This window comes from Lepus europaeus, chromosome 11 (assembly GCF_033115175.1).
Source record: "Lepus europaeus isolate LE1 chromosome 11, mLepTim1.pri, whole genome shotgun sequence".
NCBI lineage: Eukaryota > Metazoa > Chordata > Mammalia > Lagomorpha > Leporidae > Lepus > Lepus europaeus.
In genome coordinates this window covers 39,768,026-39,792,019 of record NC_084837.1, presented here as the reverse complement: position 1 = coordinate 39,792,019, position 23,994 = coordinate 39,768,026, and the positions used below count along the sequence as shown (strand labels likewise).

The window sequence follows — 23,994 nt, the reverse complement described above, 5'->3', positions numbered from 1 at the left end:
CACCGCGGTAGCGCGCTGCGGCCGGCACACCGCGCTGATCCAAAGCCAGGAGCCAGGTGCTTCTCCTGGTCTCCCATGGGGTGCAGGGCCCAAGCACTTGGGCCATCCTCCACTGCACTCCCTGGCCACAGCAGAGAGCTGGCCTGGAAGAGGGGCAACCGGGACAGGATCGGTGCCCCGACCGGGACTAGAACCCGGTGTGCCGGCGCCGCAAGGCGGAGGATTAGCCTGTTAAGCCACGGCGCCGGCTTTTTTTTTTTTTTTAAGATTTTATTTATTTAGGCCGGCGCCGTGGCTTAACAGGCTAATCCTCCGCCTTGCGGCGCCGGCACACCAGGTTCTAGTCCCGGTCGGGGTGCCTGATTCTATCCTGGTTGCCCCTCTTCCAGGCCAGCTCTCTGCTGTGGCCCGGGAAAGGCGGTGGAGGATGGCCCAAGTCCTTGGGCCCTGCACCCGCATGGGAGACCAGGACAAGCACCTGGCTCCTGGCTTTGGATCAGCGCGGTGCACCGGCCGCAGCGGCCATTGGAGGATGAACCAGCGGCAAAAAGGAAGACCTTTCTCTCTGTCTCTCTCTCTCACTATTCACTCTGCCTGTCAAAAAAAAAAAAAAAAAAGAATTCCCGAGGGAAAAAAGCTGTGTTTTGTCTAAAGAGACCTTGCAGTACTCAAATGTTTTTCCTGTAGGTACTGTGAGCCTGTGTGAGGTCTTAGCGATGTTTTCCCTTGGAAAAAAAAAATTTTTTTTTTTTTTGACAGGCAGAGTGGACAGTGAGAGAGAGAAAGGTCTTCCTTTTGCCGTTGGTTAACTCTCCAATGGCCTCCGCGGCCAGCGCGCTGCAACTGGCGCACCGCGCTGATCCGAAAGCAGAGCCAGGTGCTTCTCCTGGTCTTCAAAGGGGTGCAGGGCCCAAGCACTTGGGCCATAGCAGAGAGCTGGCCTGGAAGAGGGGCAACCGGGACCGAATCTGGCACCCTGACCGGGACTAGAACCCGGTGTGCCGGCGCCACAGGTGGAGGATTAGCCTGTTGAGCCACGGCGCTGGCCTTCCCTTGAAATTTGAGACCAATTTGTATTTTAGTGATTACTTTAAAATTTACTTCCAGGTGCCCAGCAGGCTACTCTTTTGGGTTTTCTAGCACCCTAATTTGTGATATTATTGAGTTCAAAAACTTAGATGCATGTGATGATTCAGAGTTTTACTTTTTTTGTTATTATTACTATTTTTGTTTTCCTCATGTCCTGGGGTTATTCATTTTAGAAAAAAATATTTTTCAGTACATTATTTAATATAAACAATTACAATTACAGTGGTCAGTGTCCGGGCTGTGGAAAAGCCATGGAGTCTATTCACCTGAGTCCAGATGAATATGAATTCCTCAAGAGAAAAATCATGAGGGATGTGATAGATGGAGGTGATCAGTATAAAAAGACGACACCTCAGGTGAGTCTAATGGGTTTTGTTGTTCTTGGATTGTTTGTGTAGAGCAGGGATTGGCAAGTTTTACTATAGAAGGTCTGATATTGTAGGCTTTCTTGGCTACAGACACTACACAGAATGAGTGGGCATGGCTGTGGTTCAAAGAGAGAGAGAGAGAGCAAGCTTTCATTCTCCAAATGTCCACAAAAGCCAAGGCTGAACTAGGCGGAAACCAGGAGCCTGGAACTCCACCTTTCTGTGACAGGGACCCAAGCACTTGAGACATGCTTCCCAGGATGCATTAGCAGAAAACTGGATCAGAAGTAAGGCAGGGGCTGTCGCTATGGCGTAGTGGGTAAAGCTGCCACCTGCAGTGCCGGCGTCCCATATGGGTGCCCGTTCAAATCCCGGCTGCTCCACTTCTGATCCAGCTTTCTGCTGTGGCCTGGAAAAGCAGTAGAAGATGGCCCAAGTGCTTGGGCCCCTGCACCTGCATGGGAAGAGTTGGAGGAAACTGCTGGTTCCTGGCTTCAGACTGGCGCAGCTCTGGCTATTGTGGCCAACTGGGGAGTGAACCAGTGGATGGAAGATCTTTGTCTCTCTTTGCCTCTCCTTTTCTCTCTGTGTAACTCTTTCAAATAAATAAATAAATCTTTAAAAAACAAAAGAGAAAATAGCCAGGACTTATTCCAAATGGCAGCTTAAACCACTGTGCCACAACATACATCTCTACAATTTTGTTTTCTTACAGTTTTTTTGTTTTCCCCTGTGAGATAATTTTGGGAGAAAACCTCAGTTAAGTGAGGGTCTTCTGTTTTAAAGGTTTACTGTACTTAGACAACAGGGCCAGCAGATGGCAATAGTGTAACATAGAAAAAAAAATCACTCTAGGTTATGGCCAGTTCAATCAAGTTAAAAGATGTAGTGAGCTTTTAATATTAAAGTGGAAACTATCAGTGCTATTTTTTGGTCATGTTACTGATAGTGGGTAAAGATAGAGCTGTGTATGTTAATTTTAAATGAATAAAGCAAAACTTTAAACAATATGTGTCCATTTGTTTAACTGCATGAAACTAATTGGGCATTGATTAAGATCAAAAAAGTGAATTGGGAACTATGTGAATAGCTTTTTATTCTTATTTTGCTTCATTTTTAGCAATAACATTTGTAGTCCCCTTTTTTTTTCTTATTCAACTTCACAGATAAGAATTTGATTCTTTTTTTTTTTAAGATTTTATTTACCCGGTTGCCCCTCTTCCAGTCCAGCTCTCTGCTGTGGCCCAGGAGTGCAGAGGAGGATGGCCCAAGTCCTTGGGCCCTACACCCGCATGGGAGACCAGGAGGAAGCACCTGGCTCCTGGCTTCGGATCAGCGCGGTGTGCTGGCCGCCGTGCGCCGGCCATAGCGGCCATTGGAGGGTGAACCAACGGTAAAGGAAGACCTTTCTCTCTGTCTCTCTCTCACTGTCCACTCTGCCTGTCAAAAAAAAAAAAAAAAAAGATTTTATTTATTTGAGAGGCAGAGAAGGGGCAAGACAGAGAGAAAGGTCTTCCATCTGCTGGTTCCCTCCCCAGCTGCAATAGCTGGAGCTGGGCCAATATGAAGCCAGGAGCCAGGAGCTTCTTCTGGGTGTCCCACATGGGTGCAGAGGCCCAATCACTTGGGCCATCTTCTTCTGCTTTCCCAGGCTGTAGCAGAGAGCTGGATTGGAAGAGGAACAGCCTGGACATGAACTGGCACCCATTTGGGATGCCTGCACCACAGGCAGAGGCTCAGCCTATTACTCCACAACGCCAGCCCCAGAATTTGATTCTTTAATCTTACAAGGGAAAATTTCAAGCATATGTGAAAGTAGAGAGCCTGGTATAATGGACTCCAGTTCAGTAATTATTAACATATAGCTTTCCACCCATTTGTCCTTTGCCCCTCAGATTATTTTTAAGCAAATCGTATAATCATTTGTCTTGCAAATTATAAATTCACTTTTAAGCACCTTTATTTTTTTAAGAAGTAAGCACTCTTTTGTACAATTATATTTTTCTTATAGAGTAAGAAATACTTTAGTACAGGAGGTCTTAAAATTTGTGGTCTCAAGACTTTTTTTTTTTTTTTTAAATTGAGGACACTGGTGAATTTTTGTTTTACATAGGGTTATGTTTGTTTATAATTTCTGTATTAGAAATTGATTCTGAAGTGGCAGATGTTTGCAGCGGCCTCCTTTGGTGCAGCTGTGTTAAGCCAGCCTCTGCCTGCAGCGCTGTCATTCCTTTGGGCAATGGTTCGATTCCTGGCTGCTCCCCTTTGATCCAGCTCCCTGCTGATGCACTTGAGAAAGCAGTGGAAGATGGCCCAAGGGCTTGGGCCCCTATCGTCCAAGTGGGAGACAGGGAGGAAGTTCCTGGCTTCTGGCTTCAGCCTGACCCAGTCCTGGCTGTTATGGAGTGAACCGGCGTATGAAGGCTTTTCCTCTCTGTCCCTCCTTCTGTCTCTGTGTAACTAGGTAACTCTGCCTTTCAAATAAATAAGTAAACAAAACAAAACCAAAAATTCACCCTTTGGGACATCCAGGCTCTGTTTTCAGTTTCAGCTTCCCCCTAATGTACACCCTGAGAGGTAACAGTGATGGCTCCAGTACTTGGGTTCCTGCCACCCACATGAGAGATCTGGATTGTGTTCTGAACTCCTGGCTTTGGCCTGGCCCAGCTCCCACTATTGCAGGCATTTAGAGTGTGAACTGGTGGATGGGAGTTATCTGTCTCCCTCTTCCCCTCCCCGTCCCCCTTCCCTTCCTCCTCCTTTTCCCGCTCTCTTTCAAATTAAATAAGCAAATACGTCAGTAAGTAAGTAAATAATAAAAGGGGCTGGTGTTGTGGCACCGTGGCTGATCAAGCGGAGCTTGATGATGGCATATTGGTCCAGCTTGTTTGCTCTAGGGGCACTTTTTGAGGGTATTTGTCTTCCTTTGGAGCTGAAGTGTCTTATGCTGCCAAAACTTGGGTAACTTGGGCATCTTCTGTTTTTTTGTGGCCATGGATGCCTTTCACCACTTCCTTTTTGGCCTTCAAAACCTTAGCTTCGTGTTTGGCTTTGAAAGGAGCAGGGGTTTCCTCCTTATCTTTCAGTGCCATCTTGATGAGCAGGGTCAGCAGCTTGCTTTTCATATCTGCTTTCTGTGGTCAGTTTTGGTACATAGTTTTAGTTGAAACATGTAAATAAAATAGAGGTTCATGGGAGATATAGTTGGAAAAGTATTTTGTTGGCTCATTTAGATAATTGTATGGCATTTTCAGATAATTGCAATTATTATTTTTTTGATACTATACCCAACCTCCACTGTATACTTGTGAAGAAATGAGAGTGAAAAGGAAATGTAACATCTTAGTGTTATGAAAATAATTATAGATCTCCTGAAACAGTCTTGGGATGCCCAGGGGTCCTTGAACCATAGTTTTAGGAAGTATTCAGCTTTTCCTTCATATTTAAAAATGTTTTTTCTTTAATTATATGAGAGGCAGAGTTGCAGACAGAGACAGGGAGAGACAGAGAGAGAGAGAGAGAGATCTTCTACCTGCTGGTTCATTTCCCAGATGGTCATATTAGCCAGAGCTGGGCCAATAGGAAGCCAGGAGCTTCTTCTGGGTCTCCCACGTGGTTGCAGGAGCCCAAGTGCTTGGGCCATTCTCCACTGCTTTTGCAGGCCATTAGCAGAGAGCTGGATTGGAAGCAAAGCAGCTGGCTCTTAAACTGGCACCCATATGGGATGCTGGTGCTACAAGTGGTGGCTTAACCTACAACGCCATAGCATTGGCCCCCTATTTTAAAAGTCCTAAGGGAAATTTATTGCCTGTGATTTTATTACACAAATGTATTAACAAAGGAAATTGAAACAAAGATGGGGCCGGCTCTGTGGCATAGCAGGTAAAGCCGTCACCTTCAGTACCAGCATCACCTGTGGGCACCAGTTCCAGTCCTGGTTACTTCTCTTCCAATCCAGGTCTCTGCTATGGCCTGGGAAAGCAGTAGAGGATGGATGAAGTGTTTGGGCCCCTGCACCTGCATGGGAGACCCAGAAGAAGCTCCTGGCTCCTGGCTTCAGATTGGCTTAGCTCTAGCTGTTGTGGCCATCTGGGAAGTGAACCAGCGGATAGAAGATCTCCCCTTCTCTCTCTGTCTCTCTGCCTCTGCCTCTCTGTAACTCCACCTTTCAAATAAATAAATAGATTTTTTTTTTTTTAATTTGACAGGTAGAGATATAGATAGTGAGAGAGACAGAGAGAAAGGTCTTCCTTCCGTTGATTCACCCCCAAAATGGCTGCTACTGCCAACACTGCACCGATCTGAAGCCAGAAGCCAGGTGCTTCTTCCTGGTCTCCCATGCGGGTGCAGGAGCCCAAGCACTTGGGCCATCCTCCACTGCCCTCCCGGGCCACAGCAGAGAACTGGACTGGAAGAGGAGCAACCGGGACTATAACCCGGCGCCCATATGGGATGCCGGCGCCACAGGTGGAGGATTAACCAAGTGAGCCATGGCGCCGGCCCCTAAATAAATAGATCTTTAAAAAAAAAAAAAACAAAACTATATCACATTAAAAAAAAAAAAAGCAGTGTCATATTGTACAACATATCTTCTGTTTAATTCCTACTATTTTTTTTTATTGAGACTTCTTAGTTCTTCAATTTATTTTATGTTCTAAAATGGAATTAGATTTTTTCCTGAAGATGAGAATAATAGGCATTTATTATTTTAAAAATTCAAAAAAGATAGTCATACGGGCCAATGCTGTGGCATAGTAGGTTAAGCCTCCGCCTTTCACTGCCAGCATCCCATGTAAGCACCAGTTTGAGTCCTGGCTGCTCCACTTCCAATCCAGCTCTTTGCTAATGGCTTAGGAAAGCAGTGGAAGATGGCCCAAGTACTTGGGCTCCTGCACCCATGTGGGAGACTCCAAGAAGCTCCTGGTTTCAGATTAGCCCTGCTCCAGCCATTGTGGCCATTTGGGGAGTGAACTAGTGAATGGAAGACCTCTCTGTCTCTCCCTCTCTCTGTGTGTAACTGTCTCTCAAATAAGTAAATCTTTAAAAAAAGATAGCGATAAAGAATATAACAATCCAGCATCATCCATTCATTTTGATGAGCCATTAATGTCAATAACCATCCCCTACAATCCTGTGATTTAGAACTTTTTAAATAAAGCTTTAATAGCTGCTGAGGATTCTGTTTTGGAAAAAGAAAAGAAGGAAGGCAAATTGCCTGTGGTATATTTAATTCAGTTTTAGGGTAAAGCTTAAATAAGCCATTAGTGCTGCTTGATTATATCTCTTTAGTTAATTGACAGAGGAGAGGCCTTCTGATGTTTATCTAAATACAGATTTAGGACAAGACATGTGACCCAAATGAAATGTCATTGTGAGAACTGATCTAATATAGATTTGTTGTTTTGTTTTTTGTACTTTGGATCCAAATATTGATGGCAGCTGCAAACTACGAAAGGTGTGAACTGAGCTCTTCATCAGTCTCCAGAACCTTCTACATTCTTTTCTGGGTTTGAAGATCTTATTTCTAAAATGAACTAGGGAGTTTTCCCCTCAGATTAAAAAACAGCTTGTGGTAAATGGCAAACATTGAGGGCTCAGTGGTTTAAAAAAATCTAAGAAAGAAATTTATCTGCAAAGTATAGTCTTTTATTTTTATTTATTTGAAAGGCAGAGTGACAGAGAGAAGAAAGGGAGGGAGAGAGAAAGATCTTCCATCCAGTAGTTAACTCCCTAAATGGCCACAACACCAGGGCTGGGTCAGGCCATAGCCAGGAGCCAGGAACTCTGTCCTGGTTCCCACGTGGGTGGCAGATGCACGAGCACTTAGGCCATCTTCCTCTGCTTTCTCAGACACATTAGCAGGAAGCTGGGTTGGAATCAGTTACAGCTAGGGCTGGAACTGGTGCACTGATATGGGATGCTGACATCATAATTGGCAGCCTAACCTGCTGCATCACAACATTGTCCCCAAAGTATAGTTTTTTTTGTTGTTGTTGTTAAATTTTTTAAAAATTTATTTGACAGGTAGACTTATGGACAGTGAGAGAGAGAGAGAGAGAGAGACAGAGAGAAAGGTCTTCCTTATGTTGGTTCACTCCCCAAATGGCCGCTATGGCCAGCGCTGTGCTGATCCGAAGCCAGGAGCCAGGTGCTTCTTCCTGGTCTGCAGGTGCAGGGGCCCAAGCACTTGGGGCATCCTCCACTGCCCTCCCGGGCCACAGCAGAGAGCTGGACTGGAAGAGGAGCAAGTGAGGCTAGAACCTGGAGCCCATATGGGATGCTGGCGCCGCAAGTGGAGGATTAACCAAGTGAGCCATGGCGCCGGCCCCCCCAAAGTATAGTTTTAAACCATATTGTTTAAGTTTCCATTTGTAAAGTTAAATTAATGAGTACAGAATCTTCAATTTATCAACTTTTTGCCCAGTGCATTTTTGATTAATTACTTAAACAATTCCCCTTTCCTTTATTTTCCCTTCTTCTTCAACTTCACAAACTGAAAATTAAGCATGTGATTTCTGGATCTTCCAGGTGAGCTAGTATGAGAATTCTGGGCAAAAATGTGAAGAAGCTCCTAGAAAAATCAATGAATTCAGAAGCATAAGAAGGGTAAAAACTTAAAAAGGAAGGTCAGGCTGACTGCTAACAGTGGCCTTCCTAAAGCCAGATATTTCTCATATTTCTTGATTCTTCTTCATTTTCTCTTAAAAGGTATTTACTGAAACTGCCATCTGATATCCAATCTGTTTTTATTACATACAACTTGAAGCCATGCATTATCCTTCTAATGCCTAGCTGAGTTCACTTTTGCAAGTGCCATTAATGAATTTGCATTTATGGGGAAGGTATTATGAGTTCTAAATAATTATCTTGCAAGTTTTTAGAAATAGTGTGGTGTTGGAAATGGGACACTACTGGGACTGCATTTTCAGTTTTTTTTACTTGAAAAAGTCTGCCTCAGATTTCTGGCACCATTTTTCTTTAGCTGTTGATGAAATGTATTGATTTTTTTGTTCCATCTTCCTAGAAAATTGAATAGTATAAATAAGATTGTAGATTAGAAACAGTAATGTTGTTAGTGAAGGTTGACAGTTTACTTGGGAAGGGAGAGAAAACTACCAGTGTGAAAGGGCAGCAGCTGAGATATTGAAACATTGGCAGAAGTCTCCCATCTCCGTGGCACTGAGATTCTACTCTTAATATACATGCCTTTTCTGTGGTCTTCAGTAAATGCAAATTTTCCCTTCTAATTATTCAGGCTAAAAAGACTCCCTTCTTTTATAAATCACCTTAAATCTGCCAGAAAATCCTGATGATTTCCTTCAAAGCCTATCGGAACACTTCTCGGCACCTTCACTTCTATCACTTTTTGAGTTAGTTGCCATCATCATTGAGACTAGACAACCACAGTAGTTGCCTAAGTGGTTTCCCTGTTTCCCACTGCTCAAGTCTTGTTTTTTTTTTTTTTTTTTTTTTAAGTTTTATTTTATTTATTTGAAAGTCAGGGTGAGAGAGAAAGAGAGAGCTCCCCCCATCTACTGGTTAACCTCCCAAATGCCCACAGTGGCTGAGGGTGGACTGGGCCCAAGCCAGGATCCAGGATCCAGGATCAGTCCAGGAGTACCAGGAACCCAGTCACTTGAGCAATTACATGTTGCCTCCCAGTGTCTGCTTTAGCAGGAAGCTAAAGTCAGGAGCTAGAGATAGGTCTTAAACCACTTTATTATGGGACGTGGGCATCTTATGCACTAGGCTAGCACTAGGCTAAATGTCTGCACCTTTATTTTTTTTTCCAAGCAGACATTTATATAAGGCTGATTATAAGCTGGTAACTGTTATGAGTTCTTTATAAATATTAACTCATTTAACAAATATCTTTAATAATTATGGGAAACTTACTTCAGCACTTTCATTATTTGTTTCTTGACCAGATGATTCCACAGCCTCTTCCAACTCTGTGATGTTGACTCTCCAGGCACCCTAGCTGTGTGTTAGGAAAAGAAGATAAGGTCAGATTTTCCTAGTGGGAACAGAGATGAGGGTAGAGCCCTGAAGCCAGTGCAGAGTAGAAGAGGAAGTTGTGATTTAAGTGAACAAAAATACTATTTGTATTTAGCATAGTGTCAATTTGGAAGAGAAGAAAGGAGGCATCAAATAATTTTTGAGGTTTCAATGGTGTGAAGCTCTTTGGTCTGCCTCTCTGTCTTATTATCTGAAGGTAGAAATTCTGTGTTGTTAAGTCTTGAGCAGAGCATATTACACTTCCTAATTAACCAGTTCAACTCTTTACCTATGAATTAAAGTTTTACTAGGGGTTCTGCTGCCCCAAGATTTGAAGAAACAGGAAATACCAGAGTTAAGAATTTGGTAGATGAAATCTAATTTGAATCTAGTCAAGCAAATAAAGCTGACTATTAATTTACAGGAAATATAGGAGACAGAGAAGTACGTTAAATTGCACCTCAAGGTTGCAATCACCAAAACCAGTCTGGGAAACTACATGGCAGATAACTGAGTCTCTTCCAATAAATCAACTACAGGGGTTAAAAAAAAAAAAAAAAAAAGAAAGAAAGATGAAACAGAACCTATGAACCAAAGCAGTTTGAGATGTAGCAACCTTTTGCAGTGTTTGAGGCCCTTAGTTCCTAAAAGATGTCTGAATCAGTTATTTGGAGAAACTAAGACACTAGTATTGATTTTTTATTTAGGGGTGATAATGCTAGTGAGTTAAAACTCAGTATTTCGGCCAGCCCCGCGGCTTACTAGGCTAATCCTCCGCCTTGCAGCGCCGGCACACCGGGTTCTAGTCCTGGTCGGGGCACCGATCCTGTCCCGGTTGCCCCTCTTCCAGGCCAGCTCTCTGCTGTGGCCAGGGAGTGCAGTGGAGGATGGCCCAAGTGCTTGGGCCCTGCACCCCATGGGAGACCAGGAGAAGCACCTGGCTCCTGCCATTGGATCAGCGCGGTGCGCTGGCCACAGCGCGCCTACCGCGGCGGCCATTGTAGGGTGAACCAACGGTAAAGGAAGACCTTTCTCTCTGTCTGTCTCTCTCTCACTGTCCACTCTGCCTGTCAAAAAACAAAACAAAACAAAACAAAAACAAAACAACAAAAAAAACCCCTCAGTATTTTGGCTGGTGCCATGGCTCACTTGATAATCCTCCACCTGCGGCTTTGACACCCTGGGTTCTAGTCCCGATTGGGGCGCCAGAGTCTGTCCCGGCTGCTCTTCTTCCAGTCCAACTCTCTGCTGTGGCCTGGGAAGGCAGTGGAGGATGGCCCAGGTCCTTGGGACCTGCACCCTCATGGGAGACCAGGAGGAAGCACCTGGCTCCTGGCTTCGGATCGGCGCAGCATGCCAGCCTTGGCGACCATTTGTGGGGTGAACCAATGGAAAGGAAGACCTTCCTCTCTCTCTCTCTCTCTCTCTCACTGTCTAACTCTGCCTGTCAAAAAAAACAAAACAAAACAAAACAAAACAAAAACAAAAAAAAACTTAGTATTTCAGAATTAAACATTAAAATATCTATGGATGAGATGATGTAAGATCTGAAATATGCTTCAAAATTAACTGGGAGATAGGAGATGGGCCTATCTATGCACAAGATTAGCATGAATGGACTTACTAGTCACCTTTTCATTGCTGTACTGAAGTAACTGAGGCAGACTGACTTTATAAAGAAAAGAGGTTTATTTTGTTAATAATTTTGGAGGTTCCAGGGCATGGCCTTGCATCAGCTTAGTTCTGGTGATGGCCTTCTTGGCTGTGTTGCATCATGGTATACAACAATGGCAGGAGTGCATGTAGGAAGAAAAGCTTATTTTTTCTTTTTTTTAAGATTTATTTATTTGAAAGGCAGAATTGTAGAGAGGGAGAGAGAGAAAGAGAGAGGTCTTCCATCTACTGGTTCACTCCCCAATTGGCCACAATGGCTGGAGCTATACTGATCTGAAACCAGAAGCCAGGAGTTTCTTCCAGGTCTCCCATGTGGGTGCAGGGGCCCAAGGACCTGGGCCATCTTCTACTGCTTTCCCAGGCATAGCAGAGAGCTGGATTGGAAGTGGAGCAGCTGGGACTCAAACTGGTGCCATATGGGATGCCAGCACTATAAGTGGTGGCTTTACCCCCTTCACCACAGTGCCGGCCCCAAGAAGGGCTTCCTTCTTAAAACAGGAAGCCAGGGAGCTGGGATGAAACAAGGTGCACGGGTGCCTTCTACCAAAGGCATCCCACAAAGCAGCATCCTCGTGACCTATGCACTTCCCACTTACTTCCATGGTTTAATATATATTTATTTTTTTTACTTGTTTAAGAGGCAGAGAGATAGAGAGCTTCCACTCACTACCCAAATGCCTGAAGCCTTGAGCCAAATGGAGGAGCCAGGAATTCAATCTAGGTCTCCTTTGTGGGCAGCAGGAAGTCAATTATTTAAGCTATCACTGCTGCCTCCCAGAGTCTACATTATCAGGAAGCTGGAGTCAGGAGCAAGGGTGGATATCAAACCCAGGAATTCTGATAGGATTCCTAAAGGGCTGGCATCTTAACTACTAGCCCACCCCAGGCTCCACCTCTTAAAAGTCTCACTGCCTCCCAACACCACTAGCCTGGGAACTAAGACTGCTAAACATGAAACTTTGAGAGAGAGAAACTACCCCCAAACCGTAGCAGTTGGTAAAGTTAGTTTATGGGTTCATGGGGATTTATGTTACTGTTTCTACTTTGGTATGTGTTTGCAACTTACATTGTGAAAAATATTTTCTTAAAAACTGACATTCAACACTTGATCTTAGCCAAAAGGCAGAGAAGGGATTAAAAAAAAACTGGCATTCAATAAATACATGTGTTTTCAAGGAAAGTTATGAAAAAGGAGATCATAAAGCAATGCATCTTTAGTGATTTTTCATCCAGAGGCAGCATCCTTCTGTAGTGTATTTCTTCAAATAAATACTTTATATATATGTTTGGTAAAAGTTCAGAAATGTCACTAAAGAGAGTGAAAGCCCCTTCTTTAAACAAATTATATTTTTATAATGCTGAAGATTGTCCTGTCAACAATAAGATGTTACTTTTTGCATTTTTGGAATGCACAAGGCAGATGAAACTTCTTCATTTAGTAGAGCAACTAATTTAGGCTTAGAGTCAACTCTAGAGAGGTTTCCCTACCATATGCATTGTTTTCACTTTGCAGAAGGGTTATTAACATTTGTTCTGGGGTTTAAAAATCCTGTACACGTTAATCCATTGTGTAGTGAAAACCATAGCTGAAGCAGTGATCTGGAATGCTCCAGCGTGCACTACCTCTGCTTATTGCACAGGTGGCAACTGCAGATTAATTCTGTTGTGGTTAGGCCTTTCATGAAGGGAAATTTGAACCTGAGAGCTTATGTCCTCAACGGTGCTAATAGGGAGATGTGGAGTGAGGGGATTTCCACTCTTTGTTAATAAGCTCTCCAGGCACATTTCGTCTTTGTTTTTGCTTTTCCTCTGCTGTGAAACAGCTGCAGGGAAGTAAAATGTGATTTCCTGCACTTAGGTGTGCTGGCTTTTCTTTTGGAGGTTTATAATTGGACGAGTGCAATGTGTATGGATTGAGCTACCTACACACCTGATTTAAACACTAGGTTGGTTTTGTTTTTCTGTAATTAATTCCTTACATCTGTGCCAGTGGTAGGTTTGCTCAGTGGTTTACGTATAGCAGGTAACTCAGGTTATCTCAAAGGCAGACGTCTCTCTTGGCAGACTCCTGCTTTCATTAATGCTGTGATTCTTTGCAAGCAGGCTGAAAAACCAAAAATGGCCATGTTGAATTCTGCCGTTTTAGTAAAAATACTAGACTTCCTTTGCAGATTTGTTCTGTGTAAATGCTTATCTTTTTGGTTGACCTGGTCATTTAATCTGTAAAATTTTCCAAACTGAGAAACGTGTTCAGAGATATTTTTCAGAAAAATAGGTAAGGCTGTATCAAGTACTGTTTCAGGTTCAGTGTCTGGGGACTGAAGAGAGTAGATGCTCAGGAGCCATTAGACTTTAGGTGAGTGGTGATATGTCTTACAATAAATTAATACCCTTTCTGCAATCATCATCAATAGCTCAGGCCTAATAACTAGTTCATTTTATTCAAAATGTATTTAGGAGCCTATACTACATCTAAACGTGGGTCAGGCCTTTGAAGATAGACTTTTTTGGTAGGATTTTTTCTCTCAGGTCACTCACCATTATGTTGATGGTACAGGCTTCTATACTTATGGTGGGAGAAACTTCCCATGACTATTAGAAAAATAAGAACTGGTTGTTGTTATTATTTAAATATTTATTTAAAGTCTGAGTTACAGAGATGGGAAAGACAGAGAGAGAGATCTTCGATCTTCTGGTTCACTCCTGAAAAGGCTGCAACAGCCAGGGCTGGGCCAGGCAGAAGCCAGGAGCCAAGAGCTCCTATGTCGGTACAGGGCCCCAAGGATGTGGCTGTCTTCTGCTAGCTTTCTTAGGCACATCAGCAGGGAACTGGATCAGAAGCAGAGCAGCTGGGACTTGAACCAGTACCCATATGGGATGCTGTCACTGCAGGTGGCAGCTTAACCTGCTGTGCCACAGCACCAGCCCCTGATTATTATTACTTAGTTATTTAATTATTTGAATGGCAGAATTAGAGAGAGAGATATCTTATAACCACTGGTTCACTCCTCAAATGACTGCAACAGCCTGCGAAGCCAGGAGACTGGAACTCCATCCGGGCCTCCCGCATGGGTGGCAGGGGCCCAAGCACTCAGGCCATCTTGTGCTTCTTTCTCAGGTGCATTGGCTGGGAGCTGGATCAGAACTGAGTAGCCAGGACTTGAACTGGCACTCACAGGGGATGCTGTTTCACAGGCAGCGACTTAACCCACTGTGCCACAATGCTGGCCCCCAGGACTAATTATTATTAAATGTCCAAGTAACCTGACAGATCACTTCTAGAATTATTTGAGCTGAATGATCAGATCTAAAGCACAGCATTCATGTTCCTGACTGCCAGCTGTGTGACCAGTGAAGCTGAACTAGTATTTAAATCCAAATATAAGGTTACTTTTATTTTATAAGTAAATACTGCTTATAGTAAAGGAATGATAATGAATTTTGGGGATTAGGGGAAGAACTCTTCTTTCCATGTTTTGTGATTCAAGCTTTGTGATTTTTTCAGGTTTTATTTCATGGGTTTCTGAACCTCCAGAAATTTTGTAAAAATTTGTGTAAATACATGTGCAATCTTTCAAGTGGGTTATGGATTAGTAGGGAGATAGCATGCATACATCCAGGGTAAAATTAGATTAAATTCCAAATTTATTTAGCCAAGGACACTAAAACTTATCAGTATAGTGAAAAAGAAACAGGTACAGTGTATTTCAGCACAGCTTCCTTAGGCCCTGGAGCAGCTGCCAGTAACACTGTTCTCCCAGAGTACTGTCTCTCCACCTTAATTCATGCTCTATGACAGACCTTGGATAACTGGATTTAAAAGACCCCACAGTCTGCACACATCCAGTAGGAGGGTTTTTGTGAATCCTGGTTTCTCCTGGTTTTTAAAGCAAGACTCCATGTCCTCTCCTCCCCAGGAGAAAGAGCTCGGTCAGTGCCCATCACACTAGGAAGCCCTCCCCCATTTTTTTCCCTTGGGAGACTCAGCCTTTATCAGTCTCCCTGATGGAATTTCTTCCTTAGCATTAGACTTCCTCTCTTGTCCAAATAACTTGGAAATTCTTTTCTTTAATCCTGTGTTTTAAATTTTATTTTTTTGAGAGACAGATGACAGTACTCCCATCTGCTGTTTCATGCCCCAAATGCCCACCTTGACCAATGCCCAGAGCCGAAAGCCAGGAACACTATCCAGGTCTCCCATGTGGGTTGTAGGGATCCAGTTACTTGAACTACCACCTCCTGCCTCCCAGGGTGTGTGCATTAGCAGGAAGCTGGAATTAGAAACAGCTGGGACTTAGTGAGGCCGGTGTCGAAGCGGCATCTTAATAGCAGTTAAGCTATACCAAACACCAGCTCTTGACGTATTTTAAATGCCAGATCAATGTAGCCTACTGCTTATGAAGCATTTCAATGGAAAGATGGCATTCCTGAACTAAGATTCAGTGTGTCAGAGCTTATATGCCTCATAAATACTTCTTTCTATCTATTTCTAGCCCCTAAACCCACCTTGAATTTTCTTTTGTGACTTTTTTTGCCATCCTGACTGTTAAGATTAAAGCTTATTTGATCTCCTGTCTCTGTCTCTCTCTTTTAATATTGTTAAATATTTTTAATGTGAGTATTCAGTCTAGCAGGATTTTTCTTTTTTTTAAACATTTATTTTTATTTATTTGAAAGATGGAGTTAGAGTTGGGGTAGGGAGCCAGGTTGAGAGAGAGAGATCTTCCATCTGCTGGTTCACTCTCCAAATGGACACAACAGCTAGGACTGCACCAGGCCAGAGCCAGCGATTTCTTTTGGTTTCTCATATGGGTGTGGGGACCCAAGCACTTGGGCCATGCTCTGCAGCTTTCCCAGGTGCATTAGCAGGGAGCTGGATTGGAATTGGAGCAGCTGGGACTTTTATGAGTGCTTGTGTTGGATGCCGGCCTTGCAGGTGGCAGCTTTACCCGCTACACCAGAAAATTGGCCCCTTGGTCTTCTGTCTAATGCTTTACCTTGGTGTCTGATCAGTCTTTGAAACTGTTGTGCAGCATTTCTCACATCTGCCTTGTCCATTTGTCCACTTCCGCTGATTCCATCTTTTCCAGGCTGTGAACATCTCATCTTCAACTGTTGGATTACCTCCTGTGTCTATAATCTTCTTCCACCCTTTTTTCTTTTTCTTTCTTTTTTTTTTTTAAAGATTTTTAAGGATTTTATTCAGTGAGAGAAATGCACAGGAAAGTGAGGGCTTTAATTAGAGGAGAAAGAGGTTTATTATTTTTTTGACAGGCAGAGTGGACAGTGAGAGAGAGATAGAGAGAAAGGTCTTCCTTTTGCCGTTGGTTCACCCTCCAATGGCCGCCGCGGTAGGCGCGCTGCGGCCGGCGCACCGCGCTGATCCGAAGGCAGGAGCCAGGTACTTATCCTGGTCTCCCATGGGGTGCAGGGCCCAAGGACTTGGGCCATCCTCCACTGCACTCCCTGGCCACAGCAGAGAGCTGGCCTGGAAGAGGGGCAACCGGGACAGGATCGGTGCCCCGACCGGGACTAGAACCCGGTGTGCCGGCGCCGCAAGGAGGAGGATTAGCCTAGTGAGCCGCGGCGCCGGCAGGAGAAAGAGGTTTAGAAGCTAAGTTGGGTCCTTACCAGGCAGAGATCAAGCCTGGTGCCACATGGAGCAAGCATGCAGGCAGGGAAGCAGAGGCCATAAGGTGTGATGCAACAAGGGCCACCGTTTTTTCAACCCAGCTACTGACAGATCAGTCTTTCAAAACACCGATTTAATCATATTATTCCCCTGCCCAGAAACATTTTTGTAATTGCCCAATTCCTACCCTGAAAGTAACTCCTCCAGTTTGGTCATAACCTCCTTTAAGGTCCAGTATGTGATCAGTGTCTTGTACACAAACCTACTTCAGTTCAGCCAGAGCCAGCTACTTACTGACTCTGCTTTCTCTCATCTTCCTCTCTTTTCCGCCTCATCCAAAATGTGCTTCCATCTCCAGATTCTTTTTTTTTTTCCTCAAGGCTATGTGAACTCCCTTTTCTGTCATGAAGCCTTTCTTGACCTTTATAGTGGGCATTTATCTTTTCCTCCTTTGCACTTGTAGTGCTTACTAACCTAGCGTGAATTGGCTGTTAATCTTACACTGTGTGTTCTTGGTTTTAGTGTTTAGGTTTTAACGTCGGTGTCTGTCATTACTTCAGCCACATTAGAAACTGAGGGATAGGGCACCCTTTTTTATATTTTCCACAATGCTTGTCATTGTGCAGTATTATTATTTGTACATTAAGTAGTCCAATGTCTATACTGTTATGTCACTATCATTTATTTAGTTGTATCATTTAATACATAAACTAACTTTGTAAGGGAAGAAGCATGTTCTCTGTGAGGAAGCTGAGGTTCAGAGTTGTTCAGTTACTTGCCAAAGTCACCCAGACTAAGAATAGAAGCTAGAATTCAAATTCAGGTCTTTGCACTTAGTAGCACATGCTGTTTATACTGCACCAGTAAATCCACCTCCTTGTTAGAATGATGTATGTTTTTTGAGGATATTAAGCTAAGTGCTTAACAGTTAGCTTGCCATTACTTGCTTAAGTGTGGCAGCAGAAGAAAAGTTATACCAACGTGGATCACCAGTAATTGCCAGGGAATAAAGAAATTGATTTAAACTCTGTCAGAGTTCACAGGGAAACAGAATTTCCCTTAATCTCGTTGATTACTGGTGGGATGACTCATCTTCCAGTTGTGCGTTGCTCTTGAGTTATTCAGATATTTGTATAAGCTAGACATGGGAGGGAAAACCACTGATGAGATATATAGGACACGTCATTTGGGCTAGTGAGTGCTCCCGGGATATCCCCAGGATTTTTGTGTGGGTATTTTGTCTCTTCCATTTACTGTTGGACTCTTTCATCTTTTGGTTTTTCTTTAACAGTAAAATCACTTCCCATTTTCTTTCTTCCCTCCAGGCGGACAGCTTTCGTAGGCTACTTTCTTACTAGTGTGGTGCTCAGAGATTTACTGCTTATTTAGCAGTAGTCAGATTTAGTGTTGTTGAATGTAGGCCCTACAAATGTCAGGAACTTAAAAATTTCACTTTTCCATTCTCTTTGTTCCTAAATGATTATTTTTCATTAAGAAGGACTAAAAAATTTTGTTTTAAAATTAGCCATAGTCTGTTTCACTTCTATGAGGGCATTTCAAACTGATGGCTTTTGAGACATGAGTAATAAACTATTTCTGCACTATAAACAAAATAAATAGCTCATTCAACTCAAATGAAATAATTAGTAAACTAGGAATCAGAATAGAGATTCTTTATTTTTTTATTTAGTCTTTATCTGTGCATCTCAGTTTTCTCACAGAGTTGTTTGGAGGACCGATCAGAAGATACATGCACATTGTAAAGTACAGATAACCCTTCAGAATGCACTACAGATAACCCGCAGCAGAGATCACTTGATTTAGGAACCATGCATGCATGTGTACTACAGGGGGAATGGTTCTAATCTCAATCTGGGGCCCCCTGGAGAGGACAGACTGAATAATCTGTTTGGTTCCTAACTCTTAGCACTTGAACATCTGAACTGTAGACATGCTCTTCTTATGCAGACCGTTAGGTTATTGGTCCTTACAGGGATCCAGCTACCCCATGCCTTATAAAGATAGGAGCCCAGTTCTTACAGTGGGAAGCAGAGAAAGTTATTTTTCTGATATCCTGTATTAAAATCCTAAGAGTTGTAATCGGCAGCAAACTACTGGTAAAACTTGTACTGCTATTGCTTGCTTAAAGCACCCAAAGGGGCTTTTGTAGTGTACTTTCTGTAGTCAAATCATGTAATTTTATTGACTCCTTATGCTAGTTCATCAGGGTAGCCCTACTTTATACCTGAGGAACCTAGGGCCCAGAAGAGTGAGGGACTTGACTAAGGTCATGTAAAGTAAAGGAGAACCCAGCCGAGGAGAAGCAAATCCAGAGGAGCTTCTCACTGTTCCAGGCTCTTTTAGCGTCCTCATAGCTCCACAGGGGGCTTGATCATTTATCTGAGCAGGTTGATGTTAAAGGAAAGGTTGTTGTTAAAAGAAACATTTTGAATTCAGTCAGTTTGTCAGTGTAAATGAAAAATCTGTAAAGATCCCTTAAGAAGGCCTCAGGCAACCCTCTGTGTAACTGCTTTTCTCTGGGAATTCTTTTTTTTTAATAAAAATTTATTTTTTTTATTTATTTGAAAGGGAGAATGATAGAAGAAGAGGAAGAGGAGAGAGAGAGAGAGATCGATCGATCGATTGATTGCTCTTCCATCTTCTGGCTCACTTCCTAAATGATTCCAACAGCCAGATCTGTGCCCGGCAAAAGCTAGGAGCCAAGAGCCTCATTCTGGTCTCCCATGTGGGTTGCAGAGGCTCAGGTACTTGGACCATCTTCCATTGCCATCCCATGCACATAAGCAGGAAGCTGGATCCAAAGCAGAGCAGTTGGGACTCAAATCAATGCTCCAGTATGGGATAAAGATGTCATAAGTAGTGACTTAATCCTCCATACCACAACAGCAGCCACTGGGGATTCTTTTTGAGTATTCTTAATTCTATGAATAGGATCTATTAGTATATTAGTATATAGCACTGGGTGTAGTGCTATGAATAGTTCTGTGATATCTGTATATACTATTTGTATTTCTACCTTTGTAGAGTGTTTGATTTTCTTAAAGCCATTTCTCACCATTATTCAAAAATAAATTAACTGATTTCTTTCTAAGAAGTTTGTCAGTCTTACGTTAGCAAAATTTTTATTGTTTTGAACTCATTCAGAGAAGACACTTAAATATTCTCCACGTTTCCTTCCAAGGAAGAAGGGAAGCAAGGCACTATGTTGGTGCTTTAGAACAGGTTTTTGGTTTATTGTGAAGCAGAGGGAATTTCCAGAATCTGTAAGCATAGATGAACTTCTTGAACTGAAAGCAGATTTATTCTTTTAAGTACTGACAGTATTTGAGTGTTAATAGCATTTGCAACATCCAGGTTATGTTACTGCCTTCCTTTGCCCGAATAGTTTTTTGTTGTTTTTGTTTTTTGTAATGTGGGAACAAGATTCTGCAACTAAAAATATATTGTCTGGGGTGAGTGTTGTGGCACAGCAGGTTAAACCGCCTGCTTCCCATGTTGGAGTGCTGGTTCAAGTCCTAGCTGCTTTCCTTCCAACTAAGCTTCCTGCTAGTGTGCCTGGGAGATAGCAAATAGGCCAAGTACTTCGGTTCCTGCCACTCATGTGGGAGACCTGCATTGAGTTCCAAGCTCCTGGCTTTTGCCTGGCCCAGTCATGGCTGTTTTGGGCATGCGGGGAGTGAACCAGCACATCGAAGATCTCTCTCTCTCCCCATCTCCCTCTTCCTCTCCTCCCCTCACTTTTACACTCACTCACTCTCTCACTCTGTCCCTGTCCCTCACTCTGCTTTTCAAATGTTAATAGATACAACTTTAAATAATTTGGGGGCTGGTTTTGTGGTATAGCTGATAATATCACTGCCTGCGATGCCAGCATCTGTTGCTGGTTTGTGTCCTAGCTGCTCTGCTTCCAATCTGGCTCTCTGCTAATGGCTTGAGAAAAGCAGTGGAAGATGGGCCAATTATTTGGGCCCCTGCGATGTATGTCGGAGACTGGATGAAGCTATTGGCTTTCTGGCTCCTGGCTTTGGGCTGGCGCGGCCTTGGTCACTGCAGCCATCTGGAGAATGAACCAGCAGAATGCTGAGCCATCTCTCTGTGTCTTCCTCGCTTCTCTATAACTCTGAGAAGATTTATTTATTTTCTAAATAAATCTTTTAAAAAATTTAAGTATTGTCCTTCTGCCTTTATTTTAGCTATTCTCTATAAATCTGTCAGGATATGATATAAAAGGGAAGGAGAGTGGAATTAAAAAGCATAGAGTGGGGCTGGCGCTATGGCGTATTGGGTAAAGCCACTGCCTGTGGTGCTGGCATCCCATATGGGCGCCGGTTAGATTCCTGGCTACTACACCTCTAATTCAGCTCTCTGTTATGGCCTGGAAAAGCAGTAGAAGTTGGCCCAAGTCCTCGGGCCCCTGCACCCAAGTGGGAGACCTGGTAGAAGCTCCTGTGGCTCCTGGCTTTCGATAGGCACATCTCCGACTGTTACAGTCATCTGGGGAGTGAACTAGTGGATGGAAGACCTTTCTCTCTCTCTCTCTCTCTCCTCTTTCTCCCTCTCCCCCCCTCCCTCCCTCCCTCCCTCTGCCTCTCAAATAAATAAATCTTTAAAAATAAAAGCATATTGTTTCTTATTCTACCTAGATACCGATTTCTTTTCTTTCTTTCTTTTTTAACAGGCAGAGTTAGACAGTGAGAGAGAAAGGTCCTCCTTCCGTTGGTTCACCCCCCAAATGGCTGCTATGGCTGGCGCTGTGCTAATCCGAAGCCAGGAGCCACAAGCTTCTTCTGGGTCTCCCATGCGGGTGCAGGGCCCAAGCACTTGGGCCATCCTCCACTGCCCTCCTGAGCCACAGCAGAGAGCTGGCCTGGAAGAGGGGCAACCGGGACAGAATCCGGCACCCCAATCAGGACTAGAACCCGGGGTGCTGGCGCCACAGGCAGAGGATTAGCCAAGTGAGCTGCAGCGCCAGCAACTGATTTCTTTTTTAAAAATTATTTACTTGGGCCAGTGTTGTGGCGTAATGGGTTAAGCTGCCACTTGTGACACTGGCATCCCATATGGTGCTGATTTGTGTCTTGGCTGCTACACTGCCAATCTAGCTCCCTGTTGATGGGTGGCCTGAGAAAAGCACTGGATATCTCAAGAACTTAGACCCCTGTACCCACGTGGGAGACCTAGATGAAGCTCTTGGCTCCTAGCTTAGGCCTGGCCCAGCCCTGGCTGTTGTGGCCATCTGTGGAGTGAACCAGTGGATGGAAGATTCTCTAACTCCGATGTCTAAATAAATAAATAAATCTTTTAAAAAAATAAAATTATTGGGGTTGGCACTGTGGTGTAACTGGTAAAGCCGCCACCTGCAGTGCCAGCATCCCATATGGGTGCCAGTTCAGGTCCCAGCTGCTCAACTTCCAGTCCAGCTCTCTGCTGTGGCCTGGGAAAGCAGTGGAAGTTGACCCAAGTTCTTGGGCCCCTGCATCCAAGTGGGAGACCTGGAAGAAGCTCCTGACTCCTGGCTTCAGATCAGTGCAGCTCCAGCCGTTGCGACTGGTTGGGGAGTGAACCAGCGGATGGAAGACACTCCCCCCAATCCCCGCTCCGCCTATCCTCTTTCTGTGTAACTCTGACTTTCAAATAAATAATCTTTTAAAAAATAAAATTATTTACTTTTTTATTATTTTCATTTAATTTGAAAGACAGAGAGACAGAATTTCAATCCACCGCTTCACTCCCCAAATGCCTGCAACAGCCAGGACTGGGTGAGGCTACAAAAAGACAGACATTTTGGGGTTGGTGTGGTGGTGCAGTAGGTTGATCCTCCACCTGCTGCACTGGCATCCCATATGGGCAGTGGTTCTAGTCCCAGCTGCTCCTCTTCCCATCCAGCTCTCTGCTGAGGCCTGGGATAGCAGTGGAGGATGGCCCAGGTCCCTGGACCCCTGCACCCACATGGGAGACCAGGAGGAAGCACTTGGCTCCTGGCTTCGGATCGGCGCAGAGCCGGCTGTATCGGCCATTTGGGGAGTGAACCAACGGAAGGAAGACCTTTCTCTCTGTTTCTCTCTCACTATCTGTAACTCTACCTGTCAAATAAGTAAATAAAATCTTAAAAAAAAAGATAGGCATTTTTCAATCATAGACATATTTTTTAAAAAACAACCAAAAAAGACTAGTTCTGATTTCTTCTTTGAGAGCAATTTTGTGATGCTTAAATTGAATTCTCTGCTTGTCGTATCTGTAATTTTCTCTCTTAACATTCTCTTTCTTCTGTATTCCAATGGAATTTCCTGAAGTTGATGCTGTATTCCACAGAATCCATGCTGTAGTAGTATCAGTTCTAATCTTTACTGCTTCCAATGCAATTTTAATTGTGCTTGTGCATTTTGGTGTTTTTTGTTTGTTGGTTTGCTGCATTTCTACTCTCTGTCAGGTCCCTTTGCATATCTTGATGTGCTCTCCATAAAACTGATTGCTCTTTCCTCATAAGTGCAACCAAATTTGTCCCTTCTTTGAAGGCTCCAGGCAGAAGTCTTCTAAATTATTTTTGTGTTTGTCCTTATCTGAATGTTTGAGGCAAAACTCTTTCCAACATATGTTGTGGTGTCTTCCAGAGTCCTGTGATGGATTTCCCCCATAATTAATCAATCTTCAGTGAAAAGGGATCCAATAATGCTGAGCATTTGCCAGTAGGCATATAGGTAGAGTGTACTTAATACTTCTTTTTTTTGGATATTGGCAATTTGCTCCGTTCGAATCTAGTCCTATCAAGAAGTTGATCCAGTTTATCTGGTGAAATATGCAGCATAGAGATGGGATATTTTTGTACTCTGGCTTATTGATTCAGGTGTGGTTTAAAGTTAAAGCATATGAAAGACTATCTATTGATGACTTCTACTTGTCTCATCACACTTTCAGTTCCTTTGTTTATATCACTTCTCTTTATTTTTATTTCTTGGAAAGGCAGACAGAGGGAGATAGGGAATCGAGCAATCTCATCTGCTTTTTCTTTCCTCAGATACTTGCAACAGCCAAGACTGGATCAGACCAAAACTGGGAGCCCAGAGCTCCTTCCAGGTCTCACACATGAGTGGCAAGGACTCAACCACTTGAGCCATCCATCACCCTCTTTAGCAGGAAGCTGGAATTGGAAACAGAGCCTGGAAATGAACTCAGACACTCTAGTGTGGGATACAGGCGTCTCCAGTGGTGTCT

General features: G+C 43.6%; 1 protein-coding gene across 3 annotated transcripts in view; it reads left to right on the top strand.

Moving 5' to 3' along the window:
- The window catches only part of PRORP (protein only RNase P catalytic subunit), a 160,137-nt gene that overhangs the window by 5,224 nt on the left and 130,919 nt on the right, over nt 1-23,994 (top strand). For all 3 annotated transcript variants that reach the window (XM_062205265.1, XM_062205264.1, XM_062205266.1), the window contains exon 4: nt 1,313-1,445. In XM_062205265.1, the coding sequence (XP_062061249.1) occupies nt 1,313-1,445 (133 nt within the window). The remainder of the gene's footprint in view (nt 1-1,312; nt 1,446-23,994) is intronic.